General features: G+C 42.1%; 4 protein-coding genes across 8 annotated transcripts in view; 3 read left to right on the top strand and 1 right to left on the bottom strand.

Moving 5' to 3' along the window:
- The window catches only part of mtss1 (MTSS I-BAR domain containing 1), a 61780-nt gene extending 57064 nt beyond the window's left edge, over positions 1-4716 (top strand). The window contains exons 11-14 of one of the 2 annotated variants that reach the window (XM_085776842.1): positions 141-272; positions 559-709; positions 973-999; positions 2331-3676. In XM_085776842.1, the coding sequence (XP_085632968.1) occupies positions 141-272; positions 559-709; positions 973-999; positions 2331-3403 (1383 nt within the window). In that variant the 3' untranslated portion in view covers positions 3404-3676. Of the gene's footprint in view, positions 1-140; positions 273-558; positions 710-972; positions 1000-2330 lie in introns of both variants that reach the window. The other variant, XM_085776843.1, reaches the window with a different exon arrangement.
- Positions 4717-9457: 4741 nt separating this feature from the next.
- LOC146987601 (uncharacterized) lies at positions 9458-11352 on the top strand. Its single transcript, XM_085778065.1, has one exon. The coding sequence runs from the start codon at positions 9518-9520 to the stop codon at positions 11177-11179; it is 1662 nt and encodes a 553-aa protein (XP_085634191.1). The 5' UTR covers positions 9458-9517; the 3' UTR covers positions 11180-11352.
- A 699-nt stretch (positions 11353-12051) lies between these two features.
- On the top strand, positions 12052-18279 carry khk (ketohexokinase). Of its 3 annotated transcripts, XM_085776825.1 has the most exons (9): positions 12052-12249; positions 13097-13213; positions 14470-14604; positions 14770-14901; positions 16228-16300; positions 16607-16753; positions 17261-17349; positions 17426-17583; positions 17708-18272. In XM_085776825.1, the coding sequence occupies exons 1-9, from the start codon at positions 12155-12157 to the stop codon at positions 17806-17808; spliced, it is 1047 nt and encodes a 348-aa protein (XP_085632951.1). In that variant the 5' UTR covers positions 12052-12154; the 3' UTR covers positions 17809-18272. The 3 variants fall into 3 exon arrangements, with proteins under 3 accessions (XP_085632951.1, XP_085632952.1, XP_085632953.1); XM_085776826.1 differs by lacking the exon at positions 14770-14901 and having other exon boundaries at positions 17708-18279; XM_085776827.1 differs by lacking the exon at positions 14470-14604 and having other exon boundaries at positions 17708-18278.
- A 1534-nt stretch (positions 18280-19813) lies between these two features.
- Positions 19814-27262, bottom strand: pltp (phospholipid transfer protein). 2 transcript variants are annotated; one of them, XM_085776823.1, is made up of 15 exons: positions 27131-27262; positions 25147-25282; positions 23959-24058; positions 23743-23871; positions 23238-23393; positions 22887-22950; positions 22611-22766; positions 22354-22530; positions 21738-21797; positions 21378-21542; positions 21164-21231; positions 21021-21063; positions 20487-20550; positions 20309-20385; positions 19814-20197 (listed from the first exon to the last, which is right to left on the bottom strand). In XM_085776823.1, exons 2-15 carry the CDS (start codon positions 25274-25276, stop codon positions 20105-20107), a joined length of 1482 nt encoding a protein of 493 aa, XP_085632949.1. In that variant the 5' UTR covers positions 25277-25282; positions 27131-27262; the 3' UTR covers positions 19814-20104. The 2 variants fall into 2 exon arrangements, with proteins under 2 accessions (XP_085632949.1, XP_085632950.1); XM_085776824.1 differs by lacking the exon at positions 27131-27262 and adding an exon at positions 26952-27081.
- Positions 27263-27441: the final 179 nt, after the last annotated feature.

The following is a 27441-nucleotide window of genomic DNA, read 5'->3' as shown; positions in this document are numbered from 1 at the left end:
TAATAGATTTATTTTATTTTAGTAGAGTATAATCTGAAGACTGTACAGAAACGCAGTCACGTGGCTTCTGTGGTTGTGATACTGTTGTTTACGTGTATACTTCATGTTGATTCCCTGACTGACCGGTTTCTTTACTACAGGACGCTGTCGGCTCCGCCAATCAGATGGCTGCTGGAGTGAGTGTGGGGACGGAGAACGGCCTGTTGGCCCCCCCACACAGCGCCTACACACACCATGGAGAGAGAGCTCGAGCCATGTCTGCATCTGGGAAGGTAACACACACACAGTCACTTCCATCTGCTTCCTCTTTCATGTCCTTTCCTTTCCTTGTTCTTCTTTCTAATATGTTTTATTGAGCTTTGAGTTTTATTAACCCTAACCCTTAGTGCTCATATTCATAACAGAAAATATATAATAAAGAGATATTTATATGAAATAAATACAAAATTAATAAATAGAAAAAATCAATTTATAAATGCACAAATAATAAAAAGTTGTCTCTCCTCTGTCAGGTTGGTGAAAAAATTTAAATAAAACTTTTCTCCTGCTCTCTCTCAGTCTTGCTCGGCCCGGGATCAGCTGGCGTTCACTCTAGGTGCGTTGAATTCGGACGCCCAGAGGAGCAGTAGGGACTCTCTGCACTGCTCCAGTGGCTACAGCACCCAGACCACCACCCCTTCCTGCTCTGAAGACACCATACACACACACAGTAAGTACACACACACACGCTCACCCTAACCCTCTCACACACAAATGTATAAACATGAACGAGCGTCTGACGATCTCTGATGTTTCATGATGAACACAGACTAATACTTTGGCGGACTGACCCTCTCCTCTGTCCTCTGTTGGATTTTGACTTCCTGTTGTTGTTTATTTACTGGTCTCCTTTGTATTTCTCTGATGCTCAAGTTTCTCTCTGCCGTAGTTTTTGTGTTTTCTCGGTTAAACTTCCTTCTTCTCCTCTTTCAGCTATAAAGAGAGATCCTCCCCTCTATGGTAGGTCTCTGACTACCTGTCTGCCTGTTCACCTGTCTGCCTGCCTGCCTTCTCTCCTCACATCTGTATCCAAAAACTTTGTAGCTTCAGCTGCCAACAAATAGTTTAAGTAGTTTGAGTTGCAGCCTGATTTGTAGTGATTTTCCAATTAATTTTTGTTGTTTACTATTATATAAATACTAACCCTCTCTGTATTTGTTGCCTTAAACAATACCTAACTCCTTTCAAATCAATAGAGAGCAATAATAGAGAGCAATAACAATTAATTAATAATCAATTCTATTATATAAAACTTTTTGGGGGGGGCGGCACAGTGGTGCAGTGGTTAGCACTGTCACCTCACAGCAAGAGGGTTCTGGGTTTGAACCCGCCGGCCGGCTGGGGCCCTTCTGTGTGGAGTTTGCATGTTCTCCCTGTGCATGCGTGGGTTCTCTCCGGGTACTCCGGCTTCCTCCCACAGACCAAAGACATGCAGGTTAGGTTAATTGGCGACTCTAAATTGCCCATAGGTGTGAATGAGAGTGTGAATGGTTGTCTGTCTATATGTGTCAGCCCTGTGATAGACTGGCGACCTGTCCAGGGTGTACCCCGCCTCTCGCCCGAAGTCAGCTGAGATAGGCTCCAGCTCACCCGTGACCCTAGTGCAGGATAAGCGGTATAGAAAATGAATGAATGAAAAACTTTTTTTTCTCCCCCTCAACAATTGCTGAGGTCGTGCCTTTTAGAGCCAGACACTTAACCACTGACCACTGCTGAATATAATTATATTATGATAATACACTAAATGTGCTAGTTTTGTCTGAACTTAAACCACAGATAAAAGGAGCGTTTCAGAGAGCAGTATCAGAGTGGAGCGTCTTCATTCACAAACTATCTGTGGAGTCAGGTTTAGTTTGTAGACAGAGTGTGTATTCGCAACTAGGGTTGTTAGAAATATCTATACACTGAAATATTACGATATTTCGTTTCAAGATACTGCATCGATATTCAAAAGCACCTTAGCGTTTTTGTTTTTTTTTACAAATATTCACAGCTCATTTTTGTGTTGCATTTATAAGAGTACAGGTCAAGGAAGGAAAGAAATCGCGATATATCGCCTTGCTTATAGTATTGCAATATATAGTAATACTGTATATCGTGACACGTATCGGATCGCCAGGTTCTTGCCAATACACACCCCTACTCACAACTATAGACAGACTGTGAGTGTGTGTTTAATGTTGTTAAGTTGTAAATTTTTTGTCATATCCCGTGTGTGTGTGTTGGGGCTTAAAGGTCATTGAGTTCAGCTGTTCCTCACCTCTTCCCTCTCTATGCTCCTCCCCCCTCAGTGGACTACGAGTCAATCTCTCTCCATGGTGACGCGGACTCCATCTCCCTCCACCACTTGTCACATGGCAACAGCCAGTCAGACTTTGACAAGTCATCGACCATCCCGAGGAACTCCGACCTCAGTTTACAGTACAGGAAGTTTGCCCAGTCCAAACGCCCCTCCTCCACCGTCAGCCTATTGGCCGAGCCCGACTTGATCGGCGGGTCTGTCCGCCAGCTGCCCTCACACACAGCGACCATCAGGCGCAAGCCTTCGTCCAAGCCGGCGTACCGCAGAGGAACGATCAGCGGTGGGGTTCCCATCCCCATCTCCACCCCCCAAGTGCCCCTGAAGGCCCTGGGAGGGAACGGGGGCAGTGAGGAGAACGTCTTCACAGCGCCCCCTGCAGGAGGAGCAGGAGGTCTAGGTTACAATAAACTCTGCACCTCCACGCAGAGCCTCAGCGCCCTACCTCCCCCCTCCTCGCCGTACTACCAGCTGGTCCCAGGTCAGATGCCGATCCCAGTGCCTGTGCCCACTGTACCCTCCCTGTCACCAGAGGGCATCAAACAGCAGCAGCAGAGACAGTACCTGCAGCAGCAGCAGCAGCAGCTCCACCTTCAACAGCAGCAGCAGCAGCAGCAGCAGCACAACCAGCAGCTCCACCTGCAGCAGCAGCGATACTATCATCATCAGCAGCAGCAGCATCACTTGCAGCATCAGCAGCATCAGCAGCCCCTGCCACCCCAACCACAACCACAACACCAACACCGACCGGACCAGTACCAGCAGCCGGACCAGCACCAGCAGCTGCTCAACCAGCAGCAGAGGCAGTTCCAGCAGCAGGCCCTGCCCCCCCCAGCCCAGGCAGAGCCCCCCTGGCCGGGCCACGGCGCTCACCACCAGCCCCAGGCTCCTCCGCCCGCCAGCCACCACCAGGGAGCGGAGCCGCCCACTCAGGAAGAAGAAGAAGGAGGAGGAGGACGAGGAGAAGGAGACATGCTGACGCTCATCAGAGGAGTGAAGCTCAAAAGGACCCTCACCGACGACCGCTCCGCCCCCCTCCTGCCCCCTCCACCCAATCACAACTGAGGCTGAATGACGGATCGTTGTGTTTCGCTGCTGGACGACTGATCAGTCAGCAGCACAGAACCGAACACGTGGACGTTACCAACACACTGATCACTCGCTGGAACTTGATGTGTTTCCTGTTTTATTTTCTGCTTCCTTTTAGGCTGTTTAGATTTCCGTTTTAAACATTTTGAGACTTGTCGTTATTTCCTGTTGCTACAGCCTTGCCTTTTTTTTTTGTTGTTCCTGTTTGCATTTTGATTGTGCATAAAGTTTTTGTTTCTCCAAGTCTTACCAATAGAGCCATTGATTGTTGTAGCTAGCACTCACTTCCTGGTCAGATGATCGTCATGGGGCTCGTTGATTGGCTGGACAGGAAGCCGTCAGTGTCTCAGATCCTCTTCAGTTCTGGGTGTGTTTGATTTGCCTTTTTGCCTGTAACTCCCAGGAGGGCGGGGTTTAGACGTTAGTCCAGTAGCTCCACTCTGTCACCTGGTTGAACCATGATGTGTGGAGGTTTCAATCTGCCAACTGTGGTGTAGTATTCGATGAGTCAACGGTTTGGTTCCCTCACCTTCAAGGGCAACAGGTCTCTGCCTCTCGGACGCCAAATGTTGCCACCTTCTGAGGAAAAGGATTTGAAATGTAGCTGTGGGCAAACGTCTGGTTCACTGTGTAGATACTTTCCAGGTTAACATGAGGCATGAGGAGGAGGAGGAAGACGTGCTCCTTTTATTTGCAACTTTTAGAGGCAGTGCTGACATGAGTTCATAATGAGAAGATGAACCAAAAAGGACAGTAGAACCGGTGCGAATCAGATCTGTGCTGTTCGGTTGCCAGGGGATACACTGCCAAGTTGAAGTCTGAACCACACAATGAACATTTTCCCTTTAAACTATTTTTGATCAAATTCAACAATTGTAACCAGGATTTGTACAGAGTGGACAAACTGTGATGGAGACACTGAACGTAAAAACTTTTGGTATTTGTTGTTACTTGTGACATGCTCACGGTAAATCAACCAAAACAAACCTTTTAAGTCTAGTTATAAAATAGTAATATAACAGTTCAGAGCTGAAACATTTCACACTTTGTGGTGCGTTTATGGTATGTTGGGGTTTTGGACTGTTGATCGGAGACGTCACATCACCGGCCTACATTCTGATGTTTTATGGGAGAAAACAAATCGATAATGAAAATAATTGTGAATCACAGCCCTGTGATGTGTTACGTCACTTCATTGTCACTGTGGGAATATTTCTCAAGTTGCATTTAATTATATCCAACTTCTATCAACTGCTGAAAGTCACCAGCAGGAATAATAACAACACAATCATCATCTTTGTTTACTGCAGGTACATTGATATTAAATGATAAGAAATTACATAAGTGTTGATTTCCAAACAGTGTCTCCAGAACAGGGATGGTCTGTCGGACAACACCGACAAAATGTAATTAGCTTTGCACTGTAACGATTCCTTCACAACTGAATTAGTCAAAATGTCTGATTAAAAACTGAGTAAACTCTTTGTTACTGTTAGTCTCACCCACAACAATCCAGTATCAGTTGCCCCTTAACAGCACAGAAAAGATGATACATTTGCTTTAAATTTATGAATGTAAGGATTTAAGTCAGCTGATGTGAAGTCCTCTTGCAACCAAGGTTTGTAATTTAATTATTTTTCCTCCTTGAATCATCTGTTATTTACTCAGTAAATTGATTTAGCAGACAAACAATATTCAGTTCACGTTCTGTAATTTCGCTTGAAAAGTGAGTTGAAGCTTTAAATTTCTATGAATCTACTGGTTTCAGCTGCAGATATTTATTTTACCAGTTGAGTCTGACATTTTTATATATCAGAAGCCAGTTTTATTGAAGAAGATTCTGTTGTTACTCCTCCAACATTGCGGCATGTTGCTGTTTTCCTTGTAATTATTACAAAACTGAAAACACTGGCAGGTCTCTGCTTCTTCATGTCAGAAAGCTGAAAGTCTACGTTTTTAAAAAAGGTCACTTGAAACTAACTTCAGTGTCTTTGTGTCCCTGTTCATACAGGATCTGACATGTTCAATAAAAACACTGATAGAGTTTGTTCTGTTTCATTGTTCTCAGCACGTTTACCTCTCTGACATTAAACCGTCTCTTTATCTACCAAGTTTGGTCGGGCTCCAGTAGCTGGTTCTATTTTGGATCCTGGTCCAGATCTTTGAAATATTTACATCCGTACATAGATCACATGAATCAGACGTCACTGCTCACGTGTTGTGTTTTTAATGATGTAATAGCTCGCATGTTGTTTTAATTGATCAGTTTTTCTCTGTGTAAACAAGCAAGTTGGTCTGGACGTCGTCATGAACCTCGTCACCTATGTGAATGAGACAGAAGCAGGTTTATTTATTATTGGCCATAATCAGTTGGGAAAAAGTGGATTCACTATGAATGAAAATTACTACCGTACTACTATTACATGTTGCCTCTAAAAGTTGCCTGTGAAGTGTCAATCTCGTAGCCGCAGGGCTGTAGCCACCGTCAAAGACCAAGGTCATGTCCTGGACTCCTTCACTCAGACCAAGCTGACGGAAAGGAGTCGAAAAGTCTTCATAGCAAGTCATTTTGTTTTGTATGAACTTAATTTATCAATGAAAAACACCAGATGTTTCCATTTGAACGTTTACAACCAGTAACTTTCTTGAATGAATTTGCCTTAATGACAAATGGACGATCAACACATTACATATTTTTGAATCTTTAAGGCTAATGATGATACATTTTTTTTTACCAAATATTTTAAAATAATTTGACTTTCAATGCAGACAACCAAAGAGGCCAATCAATAAGTTTTTCTTAATGACACATCTGAATGCAGAGAAATGGAACAATTTAACAGGTGATATTCTCCCCCCTCCCCCCCCAAGGGTGGCCAGAGTTTGTTCAGTGTCTTGCTGTGGAGATTTAGGCACATGACCTCAGTGTTCCTCAAACCGCGGCTACAGCCCTGCTGGGAAGTAAAAAAATAAATAAATTTTAAAAAAGCCCTGCTGGGAAGTTGAGCTGTGCAGAGGCCAGGTGCGTGCTGGGAAATGCAGTCTGATCTCTGTTCAGCTTGACCGTGGTTTGCTCCTGAGAGAAACTCTTCTGTGTATTTTGGGATCTTCTGCAGCAAATTCAAGTGTTTATGTTGTGTTGACGAGATAAGTCTGAGAGTTTTTGATGATTGATTGATTGATTGATTGATTGATTGATTGATTGATTGATTGATTGATTGATTGATTGATTGATTGACTGGACCCAATCTCACAGCTGATGTGTACATATTAATGCTTCTATTCCCGAGAGACCTAAATCTATATATAAATGTATGTAAACATATCCTGATTGTATTTTTGTTGATTTATTGATCAGACGATGTGATCAGATCCGACAGCGCCGTCCTTCGTCGCTCGTCATATTTTTGTAGAAAAGCTTTAAAGGAGGAAATCCAATGAATTCTCTGATGTTTGAGGATCTGAAATCTGATTGGACACTTGAAACGCAAGCGAAGGACTAAACGGACGACAAGAACCAACAGAATGTAGAAATGTCTTCTTTTTAATCTTTCAACGTTCGCTGTGGGATCAATAATTATAATAATAATAACTGATTCATCAATTCTGTGTGTGTGTTTTATTCTCGTCCCAGGACAGAGCTGGCCTTCTTAACCAGTTTGTTCAGTCTCCTCCCGTCCACAGCCGAGATGCTGCTGCGCCAACAGACCAGTCCATAAAAGATGGCTGATGCCACAACAGTGTTGTAGAAGGTCTGAAGGAGTCAATGTCTTAATCAGTGGTTATCTCAGGTACTGAGGTCAAGTCCTTGTGTCTGCCCATCTGTTACCAACAATCACACCTGGTATTCTTTCAAGACAGTAAGAAAAGTCTTATTGCAAACAAAGAAACAAGATGCAAGTCTGAACCTACTGCAAAGAACTTAAGGTCAAATGTCAGGTGTATGTCCAATATCATTTCCACAGTTACACCACATCAGTGTAAACATGTTTTCTGGCACAACAGCTAATCCCACATTCAAAATGCACTGAACCAACTACAAAACTCGGAGCACACTGACCTGAAAAAACACTAACGGATAGAACTGCATACAGGAGAAACAGTCTAAAGAGAGGACTCTCGACTGAACCATAACTACTACTGATAGACAACTTCAAAGCTCTGAGGGAGGAAGAGCAGCAGAAGAGTCGGGTGATGAAGGAGAAGACTGAGGCTCTGAGCAGAGAGATAGCAGCTCTGTCTCACACAGTCAGAGACACAGAGGACGAGCTGAGAGCTGAAGACGTCTCGTTCCTCAACAACTACAAGGCTGCAGTGGAAAGAGTCCAGCAGCGCCCCCTGCTGGACGATCCACAGCTGGGCTCAGGAGCTCTGATAGATGTGGCCAAACATCTGGGCAACCTGGTCTTCAACATCTGGAACAAGATGAAGAAATACGTTTCCTACAGTCCTGTGGTTCTGGATCCAAACTCTGCTCATCCAGAATTGATCCTGTCTGTAAATCTAACCAATGTGAAATGTGGAGAGAAACAGCAGCTCCCTTCATCTCTGTCTTTGTTTCAGAGGGTTTTTAATTCAGGGACATTCAGCTAGGTCAGAGAAAATAAATTCTGGTTTTGGGGTGTAGCAGTCTAAGAGGAAAGGACAAGAACCAGGGTTGGAATATGGAGAGTATGATGGTAAACATGTAGAGAAGTTGTTTCCATTGACTGGCAGCAGAGACCTATTAAGATCGATGGATGATGTCGGGCAAGTTGGAAAAAACCTTAACGTCGGACCCTGTTGAGTAATGTGTATTTCGTGGTTTACCCCTTGGATGGTCCAATTCATAATCATCTAGATGACATGGTGGATGTCTATCTCTCTTGGGACGGGCTCCACTACTGTACTGTTGCATCCTTATCCTGGAGTAAAGGTCAGAGATCCAGCTCGAAGGACCTCAATGTTACTGAGGGTTGTAATAAAGGACTGTACTGTATAACTTGTTGCTTGGCTGATCCTGATCTCTAGCTTCGCCCCAGGTGTGTCTGTCAAAACAGGGATGCTGACAACTCTTCTTTATTTGACGGTTTAATGAGCTCAAGCAACAGTATGGGCATAGCTTTGTGTGGGTGGTTCTGTCAAGAAAAAAGGAAAACATATAGCGCAGATACATATTGTGCACCTTTAAAATGTAATACAAATTTAATAAACATACACATTTCTGTATATTATATGCAGTGTAATTAATTAGCATAAATAACGCACTTAGATAGGCTACTAACAAATACGTAGGCCTACACATGATCCATAAACTGGGTGTCTAACAAAAACTAATGAACTAGCAACGTAAATAATATGATTTACAGGTCTCATGGACGCACGTACGCAAGTCTCTGACTGGCAGCCTCGGCTCTCTCTCTCTCTCTCTCTCTCTCTCTCTCTCTCTCTCTCTCTCTCCACTCTGCACTTCCTTCAGGCTCACCTGTATGGAGATACACGTGCTCTCCCGATGCGCCGCGCGTATCCGCCTCTTTGTCGCTCGCCCACGGCCCTTTCGTACTCACTCACTTTCGCGATGCATCAAAAATAAAGCCCATAACACCTGAACAACAGCATCTGATTTCAGTGTGTTAGCATCATGGATGTATTAGTATTATATTATCTTCTTATAATAGATCCATGGTTAGCATTGACCTCCGGGAAGTTGGGAACTAGCCGCTCAATTTTCTGCCGTTGCTGTGACAACAACTCTTACACACATGCGTGCCTAGCAACGATCGCTACGGTACACTCGCCTTTTACGTCAGAGCCCAGTGGAATGATAAATGACGTCATCTAATAGTCATGATAGTCATCTTCATGACGCCACACGAGACTCCTTTGATGTGTGAGTAACACAATTAATGACGTCATGTGGAGTTTATACAGCCTATATCAGTTGGTACCCATTACTGGATGCTGCATAGGGTGACTGATATATTAGTAGGACATACTGTACACATTCAGTCTTTATTTCCGTAAGTGTTAAACATACAGACCTGTGTGTGAAAACTCAATCAAGGAGTTTGAAAACTAAATCAAGGAGTTTGTAAAACACAAACGGTCGATATGAATAAAAGAGCGATGCCACTGATCTCAGCAGACACTCTTCGTCCACAGGTCGAATCCTTTTTTAGAAGGATGACACCAGAACAGTGGGCGTTATTACAATCTGGAAAACCTGATGAGGCCACTAAAGTCATGGTGGCAGAACTGCTGGTGGAGCTGGCAGCAATAATATCAGCAGCTGTGTTGAAGGCTCTTGAGGAAAATCTTCTACGCGAGGCAGACATTCAGTCAAGTATTGGTCATACGATCCGTTCCAGTTTTGTTGAGGTTCTTGATGTTAAATACGTCGTCAAATGCCCCAGCTCAGAGCAACTGACAGAGCTGCTGGTGGAGGAAGTGGCTGAAAGTCTGGGCTCCGCCCGTTCTGGAGGCTCCAAGTCTCCTTCACCAGTTTGCTGCATTGCCCCTAAAAGACTCAACAAGATGGTCAATCATGCCTGTGAAATGTTTAAGACCTTCTTGGCGAAGATGCACCTACCACGACCACAAAAGATCAAGACACCCTCACCAATGCCCAAAGAAGAAGACCAGGGCCAGGATCAAGACCAAGACCAGGACCAACAAGAGAAGGTGGAATCAGTTCAGGAGATAATTTGCAAAGAGTTGAACGCACTCATTGAACCTCTTCTGGATGACGTTTCTGACTCTGAGCTGGAGGAACTGGGCTCTGAATCTTCTCTGGAGATACGAATCGTTGCCGATGAAATTGATCAGTTGAGAACAGCGAGCAGGACGGGGCCAGAAAGTCCTAGAAGTCCAAGCCCTGAACCCCAGAAAGTGAAGGAGAAGATTGGACACATTGTTACCAAGGCATTTCTCCACGCTTCCATTTGTCGGATTATGGCAAAAATTAGGTCGAAATTCCACCTGAGCTCCAAAGCTGAGAGCAGACAGTCCGTCCAGTCCCTCATGGCCAGTGTGGACGCTCTGCTTTCCACTGAAGACATGGGACAGCCTGAACAGGAACCAACTGAAGACCAGGCTGTTCCTTGTCAGGAAATTGAACGCCCTCAAGCACCTCATATAGTCAAACAACTGACTGATCTGCTGTACAGCCACTTGACAGACACCAGGTTACCAGAGTATATGCTGCCACTGTTAGAAGAGGCGGCAGCGTCGGCTCCTCAGACACAAGATGAAATGTACCACGAGCTCCAGAGGAGAATGGCTTTCTTCCTGGATGTGATCAACTGGTGGCTGAACACTCAGGCTGTTGACCACAGCCACAGGGTGATGCTCACTCTGATGCCACACCCATCGTCTGCAACATCATCATCATCATCAAAAGAACGCAAAATGTACATCAGGATCATTGTGGACAACTTCGTCAATCGGACATTCATTCAGTCAAAAGTGATCATTCCAGGCAACTCAGCTTTCTTAGCTCGACGCCTGTTGACGAAGGTGTGGGCTGAAGTCAAAGACACTGAGTTTCAAACCAACCCAGAAGCTCTAGCAAACCTTGACAAGGTCATTTTCAAGGACCTTTGTAAGACCTTTGGCTGTGCAGAGTCGCTGCTGTTTTCCATGGAGCTTCATGATCCAGAGCTAGAAAAGTTCCTCATCTCTGCCATCAAAACACACTTGCCTCAACAACAACAACAACAGCAACAATTCTTCTCTAGGGCCTGTAGGTTCCTCTGTGGGAAAAGCCATCGCTGACTTCCTCGGGGTCAACACACCTGGACCAAGACCATTTAGAGACCACTAAGCACACACACAGACACACACCCTCCTTACGGGTTTCCTCCGGGTGCTCCGGTTCTCCCACTTGTTTCGTTTAGAAACAATAAAAAAAAAATACACACACACACACACACACACACACACACACACACACACACACACACACACACACACACACACACACACACTCTTTCTCTCTCTCTCTCTTTCCCTTGCAGGTGATCTCCAGTCCTCCCACTTTCTTCTTAATAAATTTCAATAAAGTAACTAATTCATCTCAAACTGCTGTTTCACACTGTCATGTCTATGTCACATGATCTAAGAACACACCTCCTTTTTTTCCTTTTTTTTTATTATTATTAAACTTTCACTGGTGAAATGGGACAGGTTGTTCTACTTACAGTAGCCTAGTGCATGACTTTTTTTCTTTTCTTTTTTTTTTTGCAAAGAAATGATACAAATTCATAATAGGCTAATAAAGATTAAGAAGAGACCTCTAAACTCAAAGAACTGTGATGTTGGTGATTTTGAAAGTGAAGTTATCTCAGCTTTTAATAGCTTCAGTCATTTTTTTTTTTCATTTTGTAACACAATGCCAATGTTGTTAGACAATGGGGACAAAAGCCTAAACACTAGGGTATAAATAGGCCTACAGTATTTTTGCTTAAATAATTCAGAGCAAGAAGTTATCATGTCGGATGGTTTACTTGACAGAGTGATGATTCATATGTATTCGCAATATGTTGTTCACGATAACACAAGCAATGCAGTTTAAATCATGAAAAAGTAGGCCTAGTGCTCGAGGGTGGCGACTGTCTGTAAGGCTTTTATTTTGTAATCACCACTGACAGGAAGTGGTGCGTCTTATTATCGTGAGGTGACAGGGGGAGGGACGTGGGACGTAGACTGTATGTGTCTGTGTCAAAGTCCAAACTGCATTTGTGGATCAACATGGAGCAAGAGAAGAAGATCCTGTGTGTGGGCCTGGTTTGTCTGGATATCATCAATGTGGTGGACAAATATCCAGAAGAAGACACAGACAGCAGGTTGGCACACAGGCTTTTAATAAACACACACGGATGCAGACAGACTCATTCATAGGCGGATGTAAATACAGCTGATGCTAACGTAAACTCACACACAGGTTGATGCTAACGCAGGCTGATAAAGAAAAGAAAAAAAACAGCTGACACAAGACAAATGTATGCCAACACATACTGATACTACTGACAGTCGGTATTAACACCAACACAGGCTCGTGCACGGTCTGGTGCTAATGCAGACTGACAAACTAGGACAAACTTTTGCTTACAAATACTGATACTAATATTAACACAAACTATAGGCAAACCTATGTCAACACACAGTGGGTGATACAAACACAGACTAGTGCTAAGTACAGTGACATGCAAAAAAGTTTGGTCATCCCTGGAATAATTGTTGAATGGTACAGTAGCCTATGGTTTGTATCGTTACACTGGAAGAGGAAATGGGTGAATTGCAAATCTGCCACTTAGTATGATAGGTGAGAAGGGTGGGCGTAGCTTCAGCCTATTTACAAGTGATGTTTCATTATGTTGCTTTATACTGTTGCTATGTCGATTGACCAAAATAAATCAATTAATCAAACTGGTGTTAATACAGTCTGACAAATTTGTGCAGAGCATAGACTGTGTGGTGCAGAGTGATGCTGGTACCTAACCGTGGCACCAAAGATGTCCCCTCAACAGATAAAGAAAAATATAAATGCTCCATACATTTTTAAAACAAGAGTGGGCTTACTCTCGTCCGTTCTTTTACTGTAACTAAATCAGCTGAAGTGACTTTATTTGGCCTGAAATTCATTCATTGCTGCTCATGATGCAGTGATGTGATCAGTTTCTGCTCTCTAAGGTGTTTGTCACAGCGTTGGCAGAGAGGAGGGAACGCTTCAAACTCCTGCACAGTGCTGTCCCTTCTCGGAGCTCCCTGCGCCTTCATGGGCTCTCTGTCTGCTGGACCTGTGGCCAAGTGAGTACAGATCTGTACATTCATCGACATGTTATTCAATACATGGTAACCCTTTAATTTACAGGCCCTTAATTAGGTGATAATGTCAAGAAATAGCCAAGAAATAACAATTAAATGTGTCATAATGTCAAGAAATAGCCAAGAAATAATAGTTAAATGTGTCCTAATGTCTAGAAATAGCCCATAAATAACGGTCAATTGCAAGGACTTGGTGGAGAAAAATTCTGGTCTTTCCCAAATAATTTAAAGCATAAAATGCATGTGTAATCTATTGCCTTTATGAAAAGCATGACCTTACTATGAAATTAACCGTTATTTCTAGGCTATTCCTTGACATTACTATGCAATTAATTGTTATTTCTTGGCTATTTCTTGCTATTATCACGCAATTAACGGCCTGTAAATTAAAGGGTTTAATACATTAATCATTCCTTAAAATGTCTATCATTGGCCACATTGTCATTCAAGTAAAGGAATTCATTGATAGGGTATTTATTTTCAATAACGGACATGTACATTAGATGTTTAGTAAGACTGTATGTTTTCATAGTTTAGTTTAATGATGTTCATACACACGTATAACCAAACACTGTACGTGTGTGTGTGCGTTGGTGCGTGTGTGAAAAATGCTTTTGTCTCCTCTCTCCTTGTCTCCTGATCTCCATGTTTCTTGCACATCTTAAATGTCCTTCACGAGAAGAATCTGAGCAGTTTCATTTTCAGTGAGGACAGTAGGTAGCTTTATTTTGCAGGACAGAAGTGATGTAAACAGTTTCCTGTCTATAGTTTTATTTTGCAGGACAGAGGAGATGTAAACAGTTTCCTGTCTGTAGTTTTATTTTGCAGGACAGAGGAGATGTAAACAGTTTCCTGTCTGTAGTTTTATTTTGCAGGACAGAGGAGATGTAAACAGTTTCCTGTCTGTAGTTTTATTTTGCAGGACAGAGGAGATGTAAACAGTTTCCTGTCTGTAGTTTTATTTTGCAGGATAGAGGAGATGTAAACAGTTTCCTGTCTGTAGTTTTATTTTGCAGGACAGAGGAGATGTAAACAGTTTCCTGTCTGTAGTTTTATTTTGCAGGATAGAGGAGATGTAAACAGTTTCCTGTCTATAGTTTTATTTTGCAGGACAGAGGAGATGTAAACAGTTTCCTGTCTGTAGTTTTATTTTGCAGGATAGAGGAGATGTAAACAGTTTCCTGTCTGTAGTTTTATTTTGCAGGATAGAGGAGATGTAAACAGTTTCCTGTCTGTAGTTTTATTTTGGAAGATTTTCAGAAGTTCCACATCGACGTGTCTCTGGTGTCTGAGCACGCTCAGTGTGTCCTTCCAGCCTCAGTGGTCATCAGCAACAGCAGCACAGGAAGCCGAACCATCCTCCACATGAACAGGTGTGAACAGATGTGCACAGGTGTGTGTGTGTGTGTGTGAGTAACTGCCTTTGTTTCAGGAAGACCGTCATCATCGTCGCGGAGCGGAGCTGCCCTGTCCTCCTCTTGTTCCACCAATCAGAGCACAGCCTCATGTGTCTGATGTGTTTCTTGTCTCCGGTTCAGTTTCATCATGGCCGACTTTGCACAGCGTGCGGTTGACGTGTCAGCGGTGGTCTGGCACGAAGGTCAAACTCCGAGTGCATGTTGTGTGGTTTGTCCGTCCAGTGGATCTCGAACAGTTGTTCTCTCCGACATGTAAGACAACCCAACGGCCAGCCCGCGTCACACAGCGTTAACTAAACACCTCTCCACATCTAACCTCATTACCACGGAGATAGGCTTGTCACCACTTGGCATCCTAACCCTCCATACCTGCATTCAAAACCTCATTTAAAATTGTACATATTTCTGTTTTCCATGGTCCATTTAATCTGACCGAATTGAAGATTAATTTGGGTGTAAGTTCCTCTGGCCTGTTGGCAGGTAGAGCAAAGCTCAGGGGTGTTTAGTGAACGCTGTTGGACCCACCTGGAGGAAGAACGAACCAACACCTGATGCCGATGCTGATCCTGAATCTGGTGTAATCACAGTTGGTCTCACGAGCCACTGCAGAGCGAGGCCTCAAAGTCCTGAACTTGAATGGATCCACAGGTCAGAGTGAGCAAAGAGGAACTAGAATAAATCAAACAAAATACAACGAAGTGGGAAGGATTATGTAGATGAAACACAAGTTTAGATCATAAAACTGTTTGTGCATTAATGAGAACTGAGTTCAGATGTATCTACTGATCCGTGTGAGATGTGAGAACTTCAGCTGACTCTCTCCTGAGCTCTTGAGCGGTTGCGATTGAGATTCCTTGATTTCAATGATCATTATTATTGATCGTTTAAAGGTACAATTCAGTGTCATTTCTGGAAGTGATATGTTTGGATGAGTTGTCAGTGTGTATTCGTTCCTTTGTGTGTTCAGTACAGATTTGCGTGTCGTTCGCTCAGAGAGATTTTACTCAGTTTAGCATAAAAACTGTAAACGGGAGAAAACGGTTTGTTCTCCAAGAGAGTCTCTGCAGTGGTTTCAGGTTAATTCATTTACACTGATTCAGTCAATTTACCTGATGTTTAAATCAAAAATATGATATCAATCTGTGCAGTAATTAAACTGTTTTTAATTAGCAGTCTGTGAACGGATGAGTTTGCCTCCGCGATGATCAAATCACATTTAATTGTAATCTCACTAGCAATGAAGTGTCATTTATGTCTCCTTTTAGTTTTTTCTTTTTGAATTGAAATAAAATGTTTTATTGTGTTTCACAGAGACTGTGAAAGCCATTTGTCTTCAGTCTCAACAGTGTACTGTACATAAAACATGAGGATATTACACGGGAGAACCACTTTTAGATTTGTTACCAGAGATACAAGATGTCATTCATCAATCCAAATTATACAGTGTTTACAGCTCCACCAAGTCCCAACACATTTAAGAATTAATCTGGTTAATTCAACATCTGAAGCAATATTGATTGCTTCTTTTTTTTTGTCAATGATTGTTTTTGAACTCTGACCTCGTTTCCTGTTCAACAGGAACCTTCCTGATGCCACAGCGGAGGATTTTTCTAAAGTCGACCTCCAGCAGTTCAAGTGGATCCACTGGGAGGTGAGCAAGAAACCACACTAAACTAAACTAACTAAACTAAACCTGACAAACTAAATCAAACTAAACCAGATTAACTAAACTCATAACCAGACGAGCTGAATTAAACTGAGCCTGACAAACTAAACCCAACCAACTAACTCTGATAAACACAACAAACTAACTTGACCAAGAAACCAATCAAACCGAACATGAGACTAAAACAACATCCTGGATCAAACCTGTAGATAAACCAGACTAAGGGCTGAACTAAGTCATCACTTCATTTACTATACGTTTGACCACTGTTATTTTTTTCAACCTGTGCAGGGCCGAAACGCTGAGGAGCAGGTGAAGATGATCGAGCGGGTTGTCATGTATAACAGCACGTTACCACAGCAACAGAGAATCACTGTGTCTGTGGAGATAGAGAAGACGAGAGAGCCGCTGTATCAGCTTTTTCCTCACGGGGACGTGGTATGAATCTCTACAAGGACATGGCTTTGGCTTGTGTGTGTGTTTTTTGTTGTTTTTTTTCATTTTTAGCAAAGTGGCAACATGCACATGAATACTTTATGATACAGGATTCCTGTTTGAAAACAGTAACGTTTGATATGATAGAGTTTTAACTTGCATGTCCTTAACAGTAGAGGACTATCATTGGCAGGCTGTTGGAGGAATCACTTGTTAATTTTTACCCCTTCTTCTTCAACAAAATAGTGAGCTTTTGATCATATTTTCATTTCATTTTTAAAGTCTGATTTTTATAGTTACATTTAAGGTGATGTCTTCTCATCTAAGTCATGGAAAAATATTATTATTATATTAGCAATATTATTATATTGTCATGGTATAGTATAAATAATAATCGACTATAAAGTTATTTAAGTTATATTAAGTTATTTAGTCTCCTCATAATAATTAAGTCTGGGGCTGTTGGCTGTGAAAACTCTTTGGTTGAAATTAATCAGGTGTTCTCTTCAGGTGTTTGTCAGTAAAGACGTGGCTCGTCATTTTGGCTTCGAGTCAGCGGAGGCTGCTCTGAGAGGACTCTACAGTCGGGTCAAGCAGGGGTGAGTGGAGGACGGGGGTCAGTGGTTCTTTGACCTGTCTCTCTCTGTCTCTGACCGACCTGTCTCCGTGTCTCAGGGCCGTCCTCGTCTGTGCCTGGGCAGAGAAGGGAGCAGATGCTTTGGGTCCAGGTGGTGTTGTTGTTCATTCAGACGCTTTTCCTCCTGAATCTCTGGTTGACACTCTTGGAGCTGGAGACACTTTCAATGCTGCTGTCATCTACACGCTGTCCAATGGTGAGACACTTGTACTGTCGTTCAGCCTGCAGACTGGTGACAGATCAGTTGGTTTTGTGCTCTGCTTTCTTTTGTGGTTCATCCTCCAAAATGTTTCTCCCCAACTTTCTTAAATAATCTGTAGGTGGAAGTTTGCAGGATGCCCTGACGTTCGGCTGCAGAGTTGCCGGCAGGAAGTGTGGTTTCCACGGTTATGAAGGCATCAGCAAAGATTTCACTAAATGACCAAAGAGGAAAGACTGGTTTGTTCAGCATCAAACTGTAACTCAGTGGTTGTAGTAATAACATAGTGATGATTTGTTTCAACACTCAGATTATATTAACATGTAATTAATAATAAAGAATAATATTTTGATAAGTTAAGTTTAATAATAAACAGTGACAAATCTGTTTTGCAACATGTGAAACAGCCGTTTACTTGATGATATACTACTGATTAATAACTGATAGTTACCTGAGTTAACCCCTTACAGTTAGCTTAGTTTACTAATAGCAATGAATTATTTGTAATTTATACCAACTGATTTTGCTTGATAACTAAAAGTATGTTGTTTATTTAATGATAGACTGTTAATTACTTTGTGATGCAGTGAGTTTAAATGAAGTGAAATGATTCTGCTGCTGTTCTCCTTTTTGTTTTTTACATAGTAGAATAACATTTGCCAAATTGATCAATAAATGACTTGAGTGAAACCTGATGTTGTTTACTGATGTATTCAGTGATCAATGATAAGTGTTTTTGTTTTAGGCAACAAATACTGAACTGGTCTGTGTATTTTTTATTTTTATCTGTCACCTAAGGTTTCTGTGGTTACAGAGGTCTGTCTTTGTTGTGCACCAACTCTTGCCTGGTGCCATCTACCTCAGAGGTCAGAGCTCGGCGGGGTGTCAAATCTGAGTTACAGGCTGGTAACAAGTTGGAAAACTGTTTGTTAGTTTATAATGTTGTTAGCATTGTTAGCTATTTCTTTCCGATAACAACACACTGTCATTGACCATCAACTGGCGGCCCGTGGGCTGAATCCGGCCCGCCAGACCTTCCAATCCGGTTCATGACTGAATTCTGAAATTATGAGGATCAAAAAGAAAATATCCTATGGTCCCTGTTATTAGATCAACTGAAAAAACAACAGAGACTGAAATAACATAACCAGAAACAGGTCATCACGAGGATGAATGTTGAGGATTTTCGTTGTTTTGTCCATAACTTCACATTGAAGCCAGTGATGGGCATGACACCCACAAAGTCAAAATACTAAAACAAAAGGTATCAAAAACTAGGCCAATATGTAAATTTCATTTAATTTTATATGAATGTCCAGCCCCCAAGGTGTCTGTGGAGAAAGATTCTGACCCTTTGACAAATGTAGGCCTGGTTGGTGACCGCTGCACTACGTAACAGTTTGCACCTAAAACCAACATAACAGCTAGAGGTTGCACAATACTGTCAGTTCTCGGAGCGTTATGTCTTGTGTTTATTTGTGTTTTAACAGACTCTCTTCACACTTACACTGAGTACAGTTATTTTTTGTGAAAGACATACTGTAGTAGGCCCAAGACCGGGAACCTTTTTTTCACAAAAAGTTTCCCAAGACAATGAGGAAATATTATGGTCATTTCTCCAGGCCTTGATAATGTTTACTGTTTCCAGTTTAGTTTCAGTTTATTCATCAGTACGGTTACAACAACATTTGAACATGGAAATCACAACGACAGGCGTAACACAACATTATAATGTTATGTCACCATGGTTACAGTACACACATGAACAAGTAGGCTATCAACAGTTTGGGTATGTCACAGGTTTACTTTATGTTGCTGTACTGTGTCTAATGCTGGTTTTAGTCAGGGTTTTTTTTCTCTGTGTAGTAGATTCTCTGGTTGTCTATGTATATACTGTATAGGTGTGTGTGTGTGTGTGTGTGTGTGTGTGAATATGTGTGTGTGTGTGTGCGTACTATAAGGAGACCTTTGCTACAAAGCAGGGTAAATAACCAAGGTTGACTGAACCAAACCACCGTCACATCACAGCTTGGTGTGATTGCAGTTGTTGGGTTTCGTGGAACCAGATAATGACAACACATCCTGCGTGGGTTGAACAAGCCCCTGCTGGTTTACCCTGTGTGTTGTAAATTACATAAAATTGGATTATTTTACTGAGCCTCAGATAAAGTTCACTAAGAAACTGACTGTTTCTAACTTCCCTCTTTGTGCCTTCAACCGCCTGGTGTATATAAGCAGTGTTGTATATACTGTATGTAGTGTGAGGGTATCTATATATATACATATGTCTGTTACATACATCAACATTTCTTTGTTTACATTTCAGTGTCATGTACATATTCACGCAAGGTTGTGTATATTTACCTTGTGTGTATACAGCCAGCCACACAGTGTGGTAGATACATATCATGTACTTTAAACTGCATTCCTGTTTGAGAGGTGCTATACAAATAACGTTAATAATGATCATAAAGTTATTTTATATGTATCTGTGTGTGTGTGTGTTTGTGTCAGTGTTTTAGACGCTGTTGGTTTCTGTCTCATTGCCTCCTGTGATCATTTCTCTCAGTCCTTTGCTGAAGTGAAGATTTGCTCCAATCAGGATAAAACCCTGTGGAGATGAACACAGCTGCTGTCAACACGGGGTGAGTGACCATAAACGTACATACACACACTCACTGAGCACTTTATTAGGAACACTTGGCACACACTTGGGACTTACATTGTGATATTCAACCACTTCCTCAATGAAGTCCATCCCATCCGCCAGAGGGATCCTCACTCCTCTCTTCGTATAGTCTGAATATGAGCACACACACACACAGTCGGTAAAACATCAGTAGAGACGTCACGTCAGTGTGACAGTTCATGCATTTACAGCTGATGAATCTGATTCTTACTGTTAATCATAGGAACCACAGACATCTGCAACATGGTCTTCAGAGGAGCCTGCAGAGGAATCAACTGACGGACAGAAACAATGTTAGAGACAGACGGAAAGACAGACAGAGAGAGTTTCTTAGAGGTTCTGTGGTGTGGTGACTGATGGTTGATCAGTAACAAGGCAGTCAAAGTTAACACATTAATGCAAGCTCCAAATTTAATGCCCCTGTTTTTTGACACTTGATTAATGCATGTTCTGTTATATTGACCTTTGACCTTTGACCCATAGTTTGAATCAGTGGACAGAAATTCATCAACTTGCAGTCACAAACTCTGCTAACAGTTACCACTCTGATGGCATGATTATATTATTATTTGTGCATATTTGAGGGATTATGGACGAAGCTTGTCATTGTTCTTGGTTAATGTATTATTACGTTACATTTGCATAAAGCAGCATATTTGTTTATTATTATAAAAGATACATTTTGAACAAAGTCAAAGGGAAAATTCAGTGTGTGTGAAGAGAGATAAAACATAACAACACTCACTGCCAGAGACTCCAGAGCTGATTGGTTGGAGAATATTTTAAACCTGAAAGATGAAGGACATTGTTGGACACACAAATATAAAGAGCAAGCTACTGAGCTGGATTTAAACCTATCACATCTGTGTAGCACGTATGTGTGTGTACCTGCGGAGGTCAGCGTGAACTGACAGACGTTTTCCTTTCACAGAAACTTTGGCGTTAAACTTGGTTTCCTTCAGGAAAAGAAATTGAAAACAACAGATTTTCAGTTTAAATTAGTAAACAAATGTAATAGGTAGAAAGGAGGCTGACACCTGATTCAGTCACGATAGCGGGGATTTGATCAGATGAACGTGTATTGAAGTATATGTGTGTGTACCATGGTCATGCTGCTGAGCTGGACTGGAGGCAGACCTGGGGGCAGCACTATCACTTTGACGATAGCTGTCATGAAGACTGTCGCCCCAGATGTTTTGATGGTTGTTTTTGGAGGGGTGTTGACAGCAATCTGAAGCGAGATTGGAGCATCCACCAGAGCCGGGTTCTGTCCAAAACACAAAGGAAGAATATGAAACACTGCAATAATGCACAGTACAACAGTCCTTCTACCCAGAACTCATGGTGAGTAAATGAGCAACATTGTGCACACTACTCCCTATGTTTAATGCTTCTACTATGATTTTACTGTCTCTATTACAGCACTACTGTCTTTCTACTATATGACTGTGTCCACACTCACCAGCATCATGATGGCTCCAAAGTAGGTGGTTTTCAACAGCATCTCCAGATCTTTTGGCATCTGAAAGATGACACGGTACAAAACTGAAAGTGAGGAACAATCAGGCTTTTGGTGGTTTGGGGGTTTTACAGTGTTAGTGGTGCTTTGGAGGTTTGTAGCCATGTTGGGTCTCTGGTAGTTTTTAAAGACCTTGGTGGTCTTGAGGGTCTGTTCTGTTGTCATTTGTGGTCTGTGGAGGTTTGTGCTTTTTGTAATAGTGGTAATATTGGTGTAGTGGTGTGTATTTTGGGGGGGCATTTTTTTTTGCCTGTTTTTGATAGAACAATGTAGAGCTTTAGGGATATGCCAACAAGGGACGTGCTCCTAACCACTCGACCAATGAGACCCATATTGGTGTAGTGTTGGTGAATCTGAAGCTGTTTTGTCGGTCAATAGTGGTTTTAGATTTTTGTAGTGGGGGGGTTTGCATTTGTTTAGGGATTTGTGGTGTTTGTGATGATTTTAAATGTCTATGATGGTTTTTAGGTTATGTGGTGGTTTGGGTGTTTGTGGTAGTTTTTGGCAGTCAATGGTAGTTTTAAGGGTGTTGATTTTGGGGGTCTGTGGTGGTTGTGACCTTCTCATTGACGATGTGCATCTGGAAGATTCCTGCTTTGTAGTATGAGAACATCCCACTGTCGAAGAAGAACTCGGACAGAGCCAGGTAAACCATCCGGTCGTACTCCCTGATCACGGGGTCGATGGCGTAGTTCACCAACGTGTCGTTTGGGTTCGACAAGTCGAAGAACATCCCCTGCATCACATCACATCACAGTCAGAACACATCATCGTCTACAGTAAAAGCATGTGGTGTAACATGTGTCTGCGTCTGACCCTGAAGTTCATGTCGAGACTCCTGGACGTTACCACTGGATCATCAATCAGAGAATAATCGATCCCAATATAATGATCAACTTCAGTCTTCACTGGTATTGTCTCCAACAATGAGTTCACATGAACAAGAGCAGCGTGATCCAGAGCCGGACAGATCTAAGAGACAGAGACAAAGTAGAAAACAGACACAGCCAGAAACATAAGAAGGGCAGAATTATCCAGTAATTATCAAAATAATTCCTAATAATCAATCAATTATTATGTGAGACCTCAGACCTTTTGGTTGAGGAGGAAGCGCATGCCTGATGTCAGAAAGGTGGCCAGGGCATCGTAAACTCGCCTGAAACAGGAAAAACAAACGAGTAAAGACAGAGAGCATGAGACAGAGAGCATGGCAACTGATCAACGATTCCTGCAACATAATGAAAACAGATAAATCAGGGAGGTTTATTTTATAATCTGATTGTTTTCATCTAAATATCGATTTATTACTCTGTTATTCCTATCATGTATGGTGACTATTAGTGCATCAGTCCTATTGTCCTATAAACTAATTAATTATGATTATCAAAAGTCATTGCATGAATCCTATAAAAAAAGGAGCCAATAATCAGCTATATCATTTACTTTAGTGTTCCGCTGAACTTTGCTCTCATTTTGGAGATTTTGGCATCGCAGGTGATGTTATTGATCTTCAGTCGACCTTCATCGTCTCTGATCAGATTCAGAGCTGTGTTGATGTTCACACCTTCAGCCGAAGCATTGATGTATCCTCTGTCGTAACTAAAACACCACAGCAACAACAAAACAACAATTATCATCATTATCACCATCACCACCTTTATACCCATCATCTTCTTCATCACTGTCAGTCATCAAGATCTTCATCTCTGTAAGTACCGACTGCTTCAAACAACTACCCTACAGAGACATCGAGCCCAAACCAAAGCAGTTTTATTCATACAGCAATTCAAAATCATCTTCATCTTCATCATTAACCACAATATTCATCATCAATTCTCACATTACCATCATCATCTTCGTCAGTGTTGTACTGAATCTTACTCTACAGTCATATGTCAGATGTCTGTATGCTGCTGGTGGTCTACCAGCGTCCTGTTGGAGAACTCACAAGAACCAGTAGAGGATCTCTCGGTGGAAACTCAGCCTAATCGACGAGTCCTGAACGTCAAACATCAAACCGACGTCAGGGATGAACTGCAGGTCGGCATGGGTCAGATTCAGCTCAGCGATCTTCACACTGAGGACAGACCAGAAGGAGAGACAGCATCAGTAGTACCCTCTGATAGTACTCAGTATTACTTCGATTATGACGTAATACTCTTACTCAGTGATGGTGTATTGGAAGCGTCCCTCGTCACCCCGCATCTCTGGCATCGTGATGTTGGCGATCTCCTCTTCAACAAACTTCTGAGTCTCGAACTTCACTGAGAAGACAAAACACACACTGACGGTACTGCAGTAACTATGAATACTGGTAGTTCTTCAACAAACACATAGAAAAAATATGTTAGTTTCCTACAACCTCACACACACACTCACACACACACACACTTACTACAACAAGTACTTCAACCCAGTACAATAGTACTACAAACCATTATTGTGTCCAGAAAGACTTCCAATGACATGATCAACTTAATTCATTTGTTTTGATCCTTCCTATCTATCTATCTATCTATCTATCTATCTATCTATCTATCTATCTATCTATCTATCTATCTATCTATCTATCTATCTATCTATCTATCTATCTATCTATCTATCTATCTATCTATCTGTATCCTTTATTCAACCATTTATGTTATGTTTTCATTATTAATGCTTAATCAATCTGATTAAGTAGCTAGCCTCCCAGTAGAGACAGAGCTCTCTGTAATGAGAATTTACTTTAATTTACTGTGCTTTGTCGTTATTCCCTCAGTTGAGGTGGTGCCCCAGTTTTTCAAACTGCCAGTTTACTGTAATAAGTGTTGAAAGGGGTCGGCTGCGGTGGATACTCCTGGATCAGTAAAATGGCTTTGGAAGAAAATTTGTGGAAACATGCGGCTGCAGACCCAGGGGTAGATCCAGAACAAACTGGAGAGATCACAGATCCCATCATACCCAGGAATATCTCAGGAAGAGACCTTAAAGCAGAAGTAAGCGATCCGGTCGTTTTGGCTAACTTCCTGTCAGCCGATGGAGTTAGCAGTCCCCGCCCTCGTCCCTACGTCACCACATTCACGCGCATCCCTTGGCTGCACACACAGAGAGGACCGCCCCTTTATGCCGTTCTCTCTCCTCATTGGATAAAGGTTGTAGGATACAAGGAAAGTTTTCTCCTCGGCTTACAGCAGAGCAGAGTGACCGACAGAGTGTGTTTCAGACCAAACACTCTATGTAAGATATATATATACGTCTAAACTGGACTGTCCTGCTCAGTCTACAGCCATATCAGTATCAGTATCAGTATACGATTCAAATAGGTGAAATCCAGATTATGAATTTGACGACTACATATTCATATACTTACACATATCGAGTGCTTTGTCAGTGATGCGTAATTTGCAGCCTGCATGTTCGGCCGCAGCCATAATGGTGGACAGCAAAGGGAGGACGAAGAGGAAGGACAACAGACAGGGAGTCATCCTGAACTGGACCATGTCAACCTTAAACACAGAAGAAGAAGCTTTATGTTAAACTAATTTGAGATGTTTAAGAGAAGAAATGTACACACTTCTGTTGTAGTGTATGGAGTATGGAGACTTTTGAACAGGTAGTCTTTTACCAACATCATGCTGCTGAAATAACACTGTCTGGTATTTAGAGTCGAGTCGCCTTGAATGAGCATCTATAAAATTGGATTTGGCAACACACTGCAGCCTTCTGACTGTAAATTGTTATGATAAATGATATACATAAAGTGATGGAAGTCAGTGGGAATATAAAAACTTCAGTTGTGTAAGGTTTCGAGACATAATAAAAACACACATGTTTAAACAAACAAACAGCCACACTGGTCACACAGAGTCCTCTGGTGTAAACAGGAAGTCGGCAGAAGTGTCCTCTGTCACAATGAACAGAACGATCTCAGCCAAGTGTTTTTGTCCCTCCTGTGGCTCCGTAGCTCACAGCTGAACTCCTTCTAAGACTGTGTCGTCCATATAAACTCATCTCAACTTGAACTGCAGTAACCTCTGTCTACAACCCCTCCACACACCACCACCCGCTTCTTTCTTTCCCAACACCGACCCTGTTTTTCTGTCTTTAAAACAAACGGAGGTGCTTAAGAGAAACAGTTTAAACTCCCTGAAATTCCTCTGTAAATCTGCCTCTGTTTACATCTTTCTGCAAAATATTAACTGTTTTTGATGAACTCTGACAGTTGTGTTATTAACTTACAGTCGCTGATACTTAAACTGCTTTTACATGTTAAAAAAACATAGTTTTATCCTACAGCTGCATTCGACCTGCTTCTACAGATCTTCTACTGACAGTTTGTCAACTGACGTCATCCGAGTAAAAGTGAATGAAACAGCAGGAACAGCAGGCTCTGAGCTCACTCCCTCACACACACACACTCCCTCACACACACACACACACACACACACAGAAACACAAACACACATTAATCATCAGGTCCAAAGCCTTTGAAGAGCTGGCGGTCCTCACAAATACAGACATCCATGACCACACACACGGACTATGGTCTATAATCTGTGTGTTTAATTACAGCTCAGCAAGGAGGGCCCATCAGCATCCAGCTGCTGTTGCACCCACATCTGGACATCTGGCTAACTGCTAACTGCTAACCTTTAATTAAATAGATTCACTTCAAAGAAAGAGGAAGACTTTGACTCTACGCCCAGCCTGACCTCTGACCTCTGACAAAACTGCCGACACGCGACAAATCAAATTGGTCATGAAGAATATCAGTGTCATAATATTGTAACATAAAGTGAGTTTCCAAAAGAGTCAGACGTGAACACACTCCTGTTGTTATAATCTCTGATGTCCTTTCAGAATAAAACTCCAGATGTCCAGATTTTAAAAAACACAGACTGGAGAAGTCCAGTCCAGTTTTGTTCAGTGATAGTTATCTGTGCATCTATGACAACACAGTAAAGATCATCACAGCTGATTTAGCTACTTCTAACAGGACTATTTCTCTGAATGGAAACAACATAGTTCAAGAAACAGCCAAGTGAACAGCAGACAAGAGCTGACATTATGATGTGATGACATGGTTTTGTTGTCTTTAAGGGTTGTTGCTCTCAAACAGGCTCCCAATGTGACAGTAAGCAGGTACAGTACATCAGCACAAAATCTACTACTCACCTGTCCATGATGAGTCTGTCTGTCTGTCTGTCTGTCTGTCTGTCTGTCTCTGTGTCTCTGTGTCTCTGTGTCTCTATGTCTCTATGTCTCTTTGTCTTCATGTCTGGTTTCAGTAACACATGAACTCTACTCCTGATATCTGGGTGATGATGAAAATGATGAAAAATGTTGAAACTCACAGCTCAGCAGACCGGAGGAGGTGGAGCTCAGATGGTTTGATTGATTTGGTTTTATATCCAGGTTCTGGTTCCCTTGTTCTCTTAAGTTGACGTACTCTGTGTCTTGTGTCTCTGTCCACACTGATTCACTCTCTGGAGGTTTTTTTTTTTTTTTATCCTGAGGGACTGACTCCTCCCCCCCTACCTCCTCCCTCCCTGATACAGAGTATGTTTTCTTGCTCTTCTTGATTGGTTATACAAGTATGGGGGACAGAGGCAGAGTGTTTATGTGTGTGTCTAAAAATGTATTATAATTTATAATTATATAAATA

Source organism: Trachurus japonicus, chromosome 5 (assembly GCF_045865225.1).
Source record: "Trachurus japonicus isolate A0001 chromosome 5, Traja_1.0".
Classification (NCBI taxonomy): domain Eukaryota; kingdom Metazoa; phylum Chordata; class Actinopteri; order Carangiformes; family Carangidae; genus Trachurus; species Trachurus japonicus.
The sequence above is the reverse complement of the archived record's forward strand: the minus strand, read 5'-3'. Positions and strand labels throughout refer to the sequence as shown.